This window comes from Calonectris borealis, chromosome 5, assembly GCF_964195595.1.
Source record: "Calonectris borealis chromosome 5, bCalBor7.hap1.2, whole genome shotgun sequence".
NCBI classification, from domain to species: domain Eukaryota; kingdom Metazoa; phylum Chordata; class Aves; order Procellariiformes; family Procellariidae; genus Calonectris; species Calonectris borealis.
In genome coordinates this window covers 39368366-39381079 of record NC_134316.1, presented here as the reverse complement: position 1 = coordinate 39381079, position 12714 = coordinate 39368366, and the positions used below count along the sequence as shown (strand labels likewise).

General features: G+C 47.0%; 1 protein-coding gene across 2 annotated transcripts in view; it reads right to left on the bottom strand.

The window, feature by feature from the left end:
* The window catches only part of SMOC1 (SPARC related modular calcium binding 1), a 133622-nt gene extending 130647 nt beyond the window's left edge, over positions 1-2975 (bottom strand). Inside the window, exon 1 of one of the 2 annotated variants that reach the window (XM_075151954.1) lies at positions 2740-2975. In XM_075151954.1, the coding sequence (XP_075008055.1) occupies positions 2740-2844 (105 nt within the window). In that variant the 5' untranslated portion in view covers positions 2845-2975. The remainder of the gene's footprint in view (positions 1-2739) is intronic. The other variant, XM_075151955.1, reaches the window with a different exon arrangement.
* Between the last annotated feature and the right edge of the window lie 9739 nt (positions 2976-12714).

The following is a 12714-nucleotide window of genomic DNA, read 5'->3' as shown; positions in this document are numbered from 1 at the left end:
CTAGAGTCTGTCAAGTGAGGAAACAAGTCACACAACAGCCTTGGGCTTCCAAGTTATTTCTAGGACACCCAAGATATTAGACTTACTATGTGGCTTCACTTGGGACAATTGTTATTAATAGTCAGTGGGCCACAGCATATGTACAAAAGCCAGATGTTTCCTACAGGTCATTCACACTTCCCAAGTCTAAGGGATTCACGTCACTGCTCGTAGTTTTACTACAACAGGAAACAGCAAGCTTTGTACATCTTTTGAGAGCCAGAAGTACCTCAGCAGGCCAGTAGATACTAGCTGCACTTGTAATTTACCTTGGTATTCAAGTAATCATCTTGAACTAACTCACTTCATCGAAAAGTTTCATCCCGTATTGGCACAAGAGATGTAGATATGCCTATTTCTCTTCAATACTCTTAGTTTTTCATCACTTTCTCCAAACAGTAGCAAGCCATACTCCTCTACCTATGTATTCAGTGACAGCGCTGGCTGCCTACCTTAACAGCAACACTACAGTAGTAAGAGGGAAATGCAAAGAGAAAGATCAAGAAATTGCTTCAAGCATTATTGCTGCTCATTTAAACTCATTCAGTAGGATTAAAAACTGCTGTTCACCTTTAAAATCATTTCAGTTTGCAAATATTGTAGGTCTAGTGCTTACCATACAGAAAAGAAAGTGTGAAAGGGTAAGTATCACATCTAGCAATTGATCATCTACAGGATCAGACCCCAGAACTGCAACATTGACCCCCCCCATCCAGGGAGGGTTCCTGACAGGAATATGCTCTTGATCACAAGTCTGCATGAGAAACACTGGTGTAACTTTGTGATCATCATTAAAAAACAAATAATAAAGAATTTTTTTGTGTACATTGGAATCTAAAGTATGGCACCTTTATACCAATGACAACTTCACTGGCAATGTCTAATCACTATAAGAGATGAAGCTCAGGGGCTTATCATATCGATCAACACGGTTGCAAAGGAGTAAAGCAAATTCCCCACCTTCACATGCACTTAAGCATGACACTTAGAAGGGTGAGAAGACAGGCTTCATGACTTAAGCATCCTGGAAGTTTACAGCCTTCCATTTAAGAGCTCATAAGTTAAAACTTCAAGAAGTTAAAACTTTAAGGCACATCTTTCTACAGAACTGTAGACATTGGTGCTCACAGCTGATATCCTCCCCCAGTCATAAAGGGAGAAATAGCAAAGTCAGTTCACTTACTTAAAGCAAAAAGTAAATCTGTACCCCTTTGTATTTGGTTTTCCACTCTCCTAAAGTAGTTCCCATTGCAAAGATGACACAGCACAGGGAGCAATTAAACTGCCTTGTAAAGTACAGTATGTAAAAATGGCATATATGGAAACTGTTTGATAGACAGGCTCATTGTGCAATTATGCACTGCCATCAGGATTTTTTATTTTCTTCTTTGTTTCAGTTGTTCTTCATTAAAGCATTTAGATACCAGTGCTGATGAGGGGCCCTAGTCATCCAGCCAGACTCTTACTTATCACCTCAAAGCTCCTCTCTCTTTGGCACCACTCCAATTTTGAGGTTTTTATGCTTGATATTGGGTAATACGGATATATGCATAAGCACCCCTATGTTTCCCCATGCTTTAAAACAGAATTTAAAAGAATTTATGGCGCACACTAGTTCTGAACTGCCACGTTCTAACAGTTGCTGTTACACATCTGGCTGTAAAAGAGGCTACGCTGCACAGCTGAACGCAAGGACACCAGTACAGCTAGTACAATTTCTATAGCTCTGAGAAGCATTTAATAGCCATCATGGTCAAACAGCACTTCTATTAAAAAACTAGAACATTGCACTGGAGTCCCTTATTGTTATACTTTGGCTGAGCAGGGATTCCAAAGGGACCAGGGATCCTGGTCTTGCCTAACCATGGTGTAAGTTAATTAGGTACTACATTTCATAGCATTTCAGACTGATGGGTCAAGAATGCACATGGTCAACGCATCCAACATGCCTGCAGAGAGATCAAGTTTTTCCACTTACCCAGAGCTGTGCTTTTATTGCAGCATTGGCTGAAGAACAGCTACTGTTTTGCAGCTTTATAATTGAAAGCTCTCATGCTACTCCGTAGTGGTGCTGCAGTGGTAACATTAGCTCACTGGGAGGACCATATTTAGAAAAAATGTTGGGTTCTCCCCCAGAGCAATGTAATAGTTTGGTAAGTGAAATTAACAGCCCCAGTAAGAGTCAAACATTGTCAGATTAAAAAAAACAGAGCTAGACTCCTACAGGGAGAAGTCTGGGCTGAAGGCATCTAGCTTTATTGCAGGGATTCATTTAATCCCTACTTGGGAACATAAAAAAAGAAAAGTCCTGAAGCTATGCGCTGGGAACAGGGGCTACATTAAATGCAAGACGAGCAATATAAAAATACAGCCTGCCAACCTCCCCCCCTCCCTTTTTTTTTCTGCAATAAATACCAACAAGTTAATACCGATGTATATACTTCGCGCATTCAGCCGGCACCCGGCTTTTAATGAGCGGGGAGGCCCTTGCGAGGGTCTGCGCCCGCGGGGAGCCGGGCTGGGAGGCGCTGCCTGCCCGCCGCGGGGCGGGGGCGCCCGGGGCTCCCCGGCGGCGAGCGCCGGGGCTTCACCTGCGGCGCTGACAGGGCGCGGGGGCGGCGGGCCGGGGGCAGGGCAACCTGCCGCGGAGGGGCGGGCGGGAGAAGGGCAGCCCCGCCGCCCGGGCGGCGGCTCACTTACCCGGGGCCCCGTGGCTCGGTGGCCGCGACCCTGAGGCAGATGCACCAGCAGCAGCGCCAGCAGGAACGGGCGAGCCCCCGCGCTGCGCCAGGCCCGCGGCACCATCGTCCCTCGGGGGGGGCGGCGGCGGGGCAGCGGCGGGACGGCGGGGCTCTGCGGCCACCGGAGGCGGCTCTCCCGGGCGGCCGCCCCTCAGCCCGGCAGCGGCGTGTCCGTTGGCGGGCGGCGCGCGCGGTGCCCCGGGCCGGCTCTGCCCCCTCCCTCCGCGGCAGGTTACCCGCCTCGGCCATGGGGATGCCCGTTATAAAGCCGCGGCGGGGCGGGGCCGGGCGGCACTGACTGCGGCGCACACCTATCGCAGCGCGGCCGCAGCGGGCTGCAGCCAATGGCGGGGCGGCAGGGCCCTCCGCCCCGCCCCGCCCCGCCGCCGCTCCAGGGCGTGAGGCGGGCGGCGCAGGTTGGCCCCGGGCGGCGCGGTGCTGCCGGCGGCCCGGCGAGGGGCGAGAGGCGGGCGCGTTCCCCGTGCCAGCGGCACCTGGAGCGGCCACCGCGCCTTCAGCGGCTGCCGGGGTGCGCGGGTGCCAGGCAGTCCCGGCGGGGCTGCGGGAGACGACCAGCCAGCGCGGCCGGCACTCGCCGGCGGGCTGTCGGGCTGCGCCGCTCGCCCCCTCCGCCCGCCCCAAAGCCCTGCTGGGCATTCCCGGCCCCAACCCCGCGGCCGCGGCTGGCCCTGGCGGTGGCAGTGACAGCCGAGCCATGCAGTCCGGTCGGGCCCATGAGCAAGTAAATTTGGCATAAGAAATTACCTCATGGCCCACATACCGTTTTCCTTTGGTTCGGCCCTTTTGGGCCAAGGCTGCTGTAGAAACAAGTTCGAGCCTCAGGGAGAGTAAGTCCTCTTGTCCCCTCCATGCCAGGGTTCAAAGCATGGCTGACCCACAACCACAGAGACCACCCGTCCCTGAAGATCTTCCCCTGCTTTCCCAAGTGCAAATGTAGCCCCACAGCCCATTGCTCTACATTGCCCAGCAAAGCCTAGGGGCCTTGCTGTGGAGGCGATGTGCTTGGGGGCTTTGGTAATACACACCTTGCACCTGGAAAACCATCCCCAGATCAAGTTTGATATGTCTTGAGACAACAAGCCCTACAATCCCCAGATCAAGTTTGATATGTCTTGAGACAGCAAGACCTTCTAGGCTGCATGTGGGTCCCAGTATGTCCAAGCGTAACCAGGCACTCGACAATGGGAAGCTTGGGTAGAAAGTGAGTGTTGCATCACACAACAGGCAAGTGGGTGCAGCTGTGGAGCAGGAGCAGGGAAGAAATGGAGATGCATCTACCGGCAGGGCCCAGTCTCTGCAGACATGTCTGTCCAATTAGGAGCTAAAGAGAGAGCAGTACCATGGCAGTGTAATGGCAGTAAGCTGTAGACTCTGAGCAATGGAGGCGGAGAGCAATGCCAAGCCTCTGTCTACCTGCTGACTGAGTGACGGAGGTATCTTGTGAACTGGACTGACTTACATTTACATCGAGTCCTTCATTTTTAAATTACAAGCATGCATTTGATGGCAGGCACAGAGGGCGGAGGCCCAACATTGTGCAAAATAATTTGCATGGGATGTCATTGCTGTGCACATAATAGTGATAATAACCTTTTCATGGGACTGTTTTGTGGTGCTTTTATGGAAATACACAAGACATGCAATTTCTTCATACAATGTATTTAACTTTCTTTACTCAGTGACCTTACAAGAGGCAATACTCACACTTGTAAAAATTCCCTGAAGTGTATCCGCTAGGTATGGGGAGGGGTTGCTACACCCACACGAAGAACCTTGTTACACAGTAGAAGTCATACAATTCTGGCATCTTATCAGAGCAAAGCAGGGTGTTTAGCTATAGTGGTTGCTTTAATCTTTCTTTTCTTTAAAAAAAAAAAAGTATTTATTTAAAAAATGCCAGTACGTAACATTTTGTCATTAGCCTAGGCAGGATAAGCTGTTTGTTACTCACGCGGAGCTCTGCCAGTATTCATTATTCTTGGCTTGCAGATCTCTCTGGAGCTCCAAACCCAGCACACTATACAAGCCTACCGATGTACCTTAGTCCTAACCCTCACCACTCTGCTATCCTGGTCCTAAGCTTTGCCAGCTCTTCTTCAATATGGCCTGCGGTATCCTCTGATTTTCCATTTCAAAGTCTCTCTGATCCACACCTGAACTTCTGCCATTCCACATGACATGAGCAGAGAGACCTTGAGGGAAAGAGGAGGGGGAGATCTGGGAAATCTGAATATGAGTGTCCTTGTGTACATTAGGATCAGCTCTGTTGACGTTGGACAAGTTATACCAGTGCACACCTGACATCTGCAAAAAGACAGGCAGAATCTAGTACAGTTTTGTTGAGGCAGTGATCCCACCACTGAAGTACCACATCACCTCATAGTTAAGTCTTGATTAAATTCCAGTCCAGATAACAATATCCCACTTGCCTACATTCCCCTCTCCAATTTCATAGGGAGTTTTTTTGCATCTGACCTACTTTGTGTGATGCCTTCATGTGTTCTTTATCACTTGCACTTTAAACATGAATGGCTGGCTGTGGTGTATTTTCCACAGACAAACCCATGGATACTGGGATCTCTCTGCTATATAAATGCTCATTACCACCAGGAAAAAATGATTGTTTTCCTACTGCCTAACAGAGAATACCAGCTACACTGGAAGCCTACCCTCCAATACCTATGAGGCCTTGACACCAGCACCATCTTAACACCAAGTAAAAGTTCCAGAGAGGGTCAGAAATTCCCAGTAACTGAACGCTTTGACCCCTTTATGGTCAAAGCTGTTCATAACCTTGCAGCATGTACTTCCAGCCTTGACCAATATTCCCATGGCCAGGTGTTTCTCCATAGGGACATATATTTCCTTTGCAGATAGTAACTGCCTTAGTGCAATAACTGGGTCAGAAGAGACTGCATAACCTGGCCTATATATCACAACCATTGAATTTCACTGTTCTGAGCTGTTCTGAGCCCAAAAACCTTAGCAAAGCACCATCCAGGTGGATGGAGGAGATCCAGCCCCAGTTTAAAGACACCAGCAAGAGAGACAATACATGTCTTTGTTCCAGTGGTGAATCACCTTCATCATTGAAAATGTGTGCCTAACAACTTGGCATCCTGGGCCTGGTACTCCAGTTGTTATAGGTGCACGTTACTGCTGTGTCATTTTCAAAGAAAAATCTAGGTAAATAAAACAAACTGCCCAAACAGAAAGTTTTGTGCCACTAAATTGTCTGTTAATTCTCTCCAGGTTGCTGGCAAGCAAGAAGTGCCTGCCTTGGGCATCAATGGCATTGCAGAGGTGCTGATGAGCCGAGAGGAGGCTAGCGTCCAAATGTAAGAGAAATTGGGCGCCTAACCTTCTTGCTTGAGCTCTTCTGAAAATCCCTGCCATCTCTCTGAGGATGCAGTGCCAAACGCTGCACTGGCACAGTGCCACTTTAGTCAGTGGTGTCTCACCAGCAAAGAACTTGCCCAGGGTGTTGAACTGAAAACTACAAAGAGAGAGGGGCACGGAACTAGAAGAGAAGTTGTTCTTCATGTCCAGGCATTCGTACACCAGGCCCAACATTCGGATCCTTCCGAGGAGGATGCAAGCCGAGCTGTAATGAATTCAACTATGCAATGCTGCTGGAGGTAGCACTGAAACTGGTACGGTTGGGGCTTGTTGTGTATACCAGATACAGCCTGCAACTTGCACCTCTGAAGACTTACCCCAACATGTGCCTGTATGTGTTGATGATTAATATCTTGTTGCTATGGTGCATGCATATCATGTGCACCACCGCAAAGCCCATGGCACAGGATGTATGTATTGGTGGTCTTGACAACTGTTCAGGGAGAATGGTTTGATTGCTTTGATTATTTGCCTCTGCATCTACTTGTCTTATCCTCGGACAAGTTTCAGAAGATCGCTGTCCTCTTTTGAACAGTATTGGCACCCACAACAGAACCATCATGGGATCTATCTGCCATAGCTTCCGTCAGGGAACGTATTCCCTCTTGCACAGTTTTAGCAGAAATGATTACTCACACTTTCAATAAAGAATAATCTGCTGCCTCCAAATATGAGCTAATTGCTTTTAGGGACCAAATTGATGTTAGTGGTTCTTTTTTAAGTCAGTGGATGCTACAATAGCTCCCGCAGCAAGTCTAGATGTAGTTTACTTTTTGTCACAAAAGGAGTAAAGAAGAATATGGAGGATTTGCTGTGAGATTGATTGTTGTAGATTGTAACGATGCAGAATTTAGAGCTATTTTTTTGAACATCATGCCTATTGAATCATTTGGATAATTATAAGCAGAGAATTATCCATTGCTGCCAGGCCTTAATTGCTGAGAACCTCCAGCAGAAAAGCCTTTTCTACTATGCTGACACCCCCAAATCTCCGTCCAAAGGCGAGTTCAGGGCAACCCAGAATAAAGACTGAAAAGCCACAGTTGAGCTCGTGACCCTACGCAGGTTGGAATAGCAGCCACAGCATGAGAAGGTCTGTGCAGTCACCCTAAAATGAGGTAGAATACAATTTCCCAAGCTTCCCAGACACAGGTTGAATATGGGGGTAGTGGGGAGGAGTAAGCTTGACTCATAGTGATTATGAGGCTGGAAATCAAAAGTCCTTGGGTTTGAAAGGATTCACATCACAGTATATAACAATTTTACAGTGTCATCCCACTGTCAGCACAGTTGCTGCTGCGAGCAAAGTATTCACACTTGTTAAGATGTAGAGACACATTGCTATCAGCATGTCTTGGGGTGTACTTGCTGGATTATGTCAACAAAAAGGAGTCTCAGCTTCTTGTAAAAGCTAATTATATATATGCCTGAATGAAACAGAAACCCTGTTAGTAATAGTAAGTGTCCTATTGAGCTTTTCATCCTGGAAGCTCTTTGCTGAATGTTCACTTATACTTGAACAAAAAGCGTTGTTAAAAATATGACAGGATTGCAAGTCTTTTTCCATGAAATCCATCTAGAGTCCGCCACTTCATTCATTATTCTTCATATAGATTCGGTGCAAAACTTTTCTCTAGAAAGTATATTAAATTGTGTGGGTCCTGGCTGCACTTCTTTGGTTTCCCAAAGAGTTGCTAGTAGTTCTGGTTAGTTCCCCATCACTGCCAAACCCTCACCTCTCACGAGTGCCCGTCCGTCTGATCCTGCTACCCAGCCGTACCTTCATGCCCTTATGTTATTCCACCACAGGAAGAGGCTGTTGTCCATACACCAGTATTATTATGAAAACAAAACAAAACCCCAAAAAGGAATGCAGTGAAGTGCAAGAGGTAGTAAAAAGGCAGTAAAGCCCATTTCAGTATGTTTTTTCATGGTGCTGAAGCACATACCTATTTTTAAGGATGGGACCTCTACAATGACCTGGCTGATATTAGTCTGTAATCTGCCAGCTCCTTGAAAACAAGGATGTTCTCCTTTTTTGCCTTTTTACTCTTATTTATGTTTTGCAAATTCTAGGATGTAATGTTGAGAATCGGTATGAGGCCCAGCGCAGTGGTGGTGAATGATGGTTATTTATGTGGCACTGGAAAATTGAATGACTCTGCCAATGACCCGTGTAACAGATTTCTAATGTTCATTGTGCACTTTTTTGAATTTTGTGAAGTAAATATAATATCACTCCAGGCTCTAAAGAGAATGCCAATCGACCATATCTTTAACCTTTAGAATCTTTAAAAGTACTTAGGAACTTGCCAATTTTTTTTTTATTTTGCATCAGCTATGAGATTGAAGTTGGGTTGGACTCCATATGGACTCCAGAAGAGAGGAGCTCTGTTCCAACCTCATTTATCAATCTTATCAAGGCAAAGATTCTTTCTGCTCATCCTGTCTACCTGGGTGGGATAAATGGAAAGTGGGTGGGGAAAGAAATACCTCTGCATTGAAATTTTGAGGACTGGGTACTCTGGGCTGCAAACGCGAGAGAGAGCAGTTGGTGAATCTCCCATACATGAGCACTCTGCCCACGCGGAGTGGGCTCCCCATCAAAAGTGTAGAAGAAGTGCGTGTGGGGGGATCATGCCGGGGCACATGGAAGGCAGGGTCTCTTGCCTGACCTCCCCTCCATGTGATCCTCCACCAGCACAGACAACAGCAAAAAAGAGGAGGAAGCAGCTGAGGATCAGGCCCTGTGAGCTCAACAAGGCATGACATTGGGATTATTTTTTGTCGCTTGCGCACATTTACCTTGACTCAAAGAGATGCTCAGATGAATGGAATAAAGTATTTTGTGTCACAGGTTGGAACCCCCACATCTGCCTCCCTCCATCAGCAGTTCTTATCCTCAGGAAACTCAGAATCAGAATTGTGTTCTAAATGGCATGAAAGCAGCTCAGAAACATACTTCAGCAAAGAAGCCCTGGCATCATATTAGACACCCTTTGTCTTCCGAGTTGGGGAGGCAAAATGGTGACAAAACAGCAACATACAAATTCTAAGATGCCCTGATTCTGCAATTTTTCATCAGGGCCAAGAGTAACAGTTGTTATCGGACAGGCAAAGTTTGTTTTTTCTTCCCTACCAGTTTCTTAGCGCTGATTTAGGCTTCACACTGACACCAGCAAAACTGCACTTAAATCACAGCCCTGAGAACCAGCTACACGTATCCAAAGCTGAGCAGAGTTCAAACCTCAGCCCTGTGCTGATACAGAGTCTTTCTGTTTTAAATTGCCCACCCACTCACTATTCCCAGCTGCCGAGCCACATAACGTTCAAAGACCACACACAAGGTGCAAGAGCAATAGGGGCCTGTTGAAAATTAAAGTGCAACAGCTTAGTCAAGAGGATAGGCTCCAGCATTGCTGCCTAGAAAATGGGGGCAAGGAATGAGGACGGAAGGGCAGATGGAGACCGTGGGAGATCTGTACAGAAAGCGATGGGAATCTACACCGGAGCGTATTTTACAGAAATCCCCTACCCTCAGCTCACAGATCAACAGAGACGCAGAGCTTCCCGTATGAAGACAGGCAAGAAGCAGCTCAGAAAAGGAGGTGGTGCTTTCCAGAGGCTAGAAATGATACGGGGGTCCCAGGGTTTGTTCTCAGCCTGGCTGTTGGCTTGCTAAAAGGACCTGGAGCTGGTCAAAAAAACTCTCTGTGCCTTATTTCCCCCTCTTGACCAAGTGTCAAGAAGTGTAAGAGCCTCACGTGAATGTTGTGCTTTCTCCCACAGCCCCCGACAGACAGTAAAACTGTCAAAGAGCTCTGGTTTCTTCTCTCCAGTGCTGCTGCTGAAGGGACCTTGCTCTGAAAAGCACTCCTTTGAATACCATACAGTAGTGTTGCCTATTCCTCTTCATCCCGTTGTAAGAGCACGTTACCATCGAAAACTAGAGTGTGTTGTGATACCGCTCGGTGGTGACACAAAGACAGGAGCAGGTCAGCGCAGTCACACATCACGGTGCGGCACCCCCACTTTTAGAAAAGTGCGGGGCCCTTCCGCTGACCCCTGGGCTAGGATTCGTGGGGTCCAAGGCAAACTGCTGAAAATCAACCTTATCCTGAACGTATCTGCTCAGATGGCTGACTTTGGTATGATTTTGCACAAAAAGAGACTGTTCACCTCAAAGCGTTTTAGAAACGTTCTTAAGTTTTGTCCCGTTGCTTCTATACATAAAGAATGTGTGTTTGTATGTTTATACATCAAGATTTTGTGCTTAGTCACTAACCAAGGCTAAATACTTAAAGGCTGAGTCAAGCTGTACTCTAAATGTGGGCTATTTTACCCATCGCTAAATGAAACGGCTTCACTGCTGAGACAAGGCAATGTTGTAACGGCACACGGCACAACCCAGCAGTCGGAACAAGAAACAACGAAGGTGGTTTCTAACAGAAAGCGCTCAGGGTGTTTGAAGAGGCAGACTGCCAGGGCTCTACGGGTATCATCCTACTCCCTAGTCCTCAGCTGGGACAGCAGCTCAGGAGAGATGAAAGGAGGAAAGGTGAAACAACACGCCATGAACTTTCTTACTGCAACTCTGATTACTGCTAGCAAAAGAAAGCAAGCCAAGGAGACACTGGAAGGAAAGACTCACTCAAGTACCCCGTACCAAATACTCTGAGATGGTTGTTTGAACCCAGAGCCACATATGATAGCTAGCATCTGTAATGATCTAAACTAGAACCACAGATACAAAAGTGCTTGCAGCGTTTTCAGGCTCTTACATTTGACCCCAGATTTGGGCTTCAGAACACGTTTGACAATAGAAAGCAAAAGATACCAAGACTGGAATTTCAGTAGTTAATGCTATCGCTCTATTAATTTCACTACCTTCTTAAAGAAATGGTAAATGTACAAAAAAAATAGGTGTACATGCATACCGCTTCCTTCTTCTGACCCCTGTCAGAAACTTGGTGCAGAAAGAAACCTTCCAGCACACAATCGCCTGCAACCAGCTTTTTGAAATATCCCACTGTGATACGTATCAACCTTTTTCTTTTGATTGATAGACTTTGCTAGGGAAACACAGCAAAACAGATGTGTGTGCATGGGTGCCATCAAATGAATTTTAACACTCTTTCTCCCCCCCCTCCCACCCACAGGCTTATAAAGTTATTCTGGAAGACATGCGAATCCTAAATAATGGGGGAGGGGAGACTGGGGATTAAGGGACATCTGAAGAAAGTAGTATAAAATTGCACTGAAAGCAAAAATCCTCCCACCATAACCTACCCTTGTCCACCCCTGTGTCAACAAATATGCAACCAATTAATGTAATTGCAGAGTTATTTATGGCGCACAGGAAAGTGTAGTCAGGGACCCTGAGAAACAAGGTTGTAGGGATAGGAACGCCTGGGTTTCCCCCTCACCCCCTCCTTTGCAGATGTTGAAGTTGACTTGTGGTGTCCATGTGTCTCATAACCAAGAGCCTGTCTACTTCGCAGGTGTTGCTTGCCGCATGGGGGTGGGTAAAGTGGATGAAAGGAGACCTGGAAAAGAGTTGGGGTCTTCTGATTTCAAACTGTGACCAAAAGATATTGGTTGGTTTTAGATATTCCCCCCCCGCCTTTGCAGCCTACAAAAGCCCCATACTTAATCCCTTCAGATGACCCTTCCGACAGCAGCAACAACATTTGAACACAACAGGGGAAAAAAAAAATCTTAGCTCCATGATTTGATTGTTCGGGGTGACAGTTTTGTTACTGTTCAGTGCCCTGCACAAGAGAGGTTTTAATTAGAGCTATTGAGTGGTTTGAATTGGCACAATTAGGGTCAGCATTAATGATTGCTGCATGTGTTCTTTTGAACAGTAAGGGCTTTTTTTTGCCCACAGACAGGAGGGGGTAGCAGCTAATGAACTAGGAGAGTGCAAATTATCTCTGCAAAGCTGGGGCAAGTGTAATACACACTGGGGATGAAGTGGAGAGCAGGAAGAGAGACCCCAGCTTGTGGGGCTGATCCAGAAGACTTCCCAGTGGAGTGCTGAGCACCATCAGTCCCCCTGCTTGCCATTTGCTTCCTCAGGTGCTGAGGCTGTATAGAGCACAGAGAGAGATGCGTTTCTTGCATCGCAAGGGAGACTTCAGAGAGGCAAAGCATATGTAGTGTTTTCATACTGAAAAATACAAAAAGAGATGGGAAAAAGGCTGCAGTCTGCCAAGAACAGTAGTCTGCTTCAAAAACAAGGACGTGCTCATGCAAATTGGTACTCCCATGAGTAGGCTTGTAGGCTTTACCCACGTCCCATTCACTTCAGTGGGATACTGGATCAGTTCAAAGAACACAGCCACATTATATATATACATATATATATATATATATATATTTGTGTACAAGCACCCCTCCTCTGTGTGTGTGGAAACGCCTCCCAAATACGCAGACCTGCCTTAACTGCGCTGCAGGTGGATGCCAGAGCCCCATGCATATGACAGCTCTGCCAAAGGCTGCTCCCACCCCT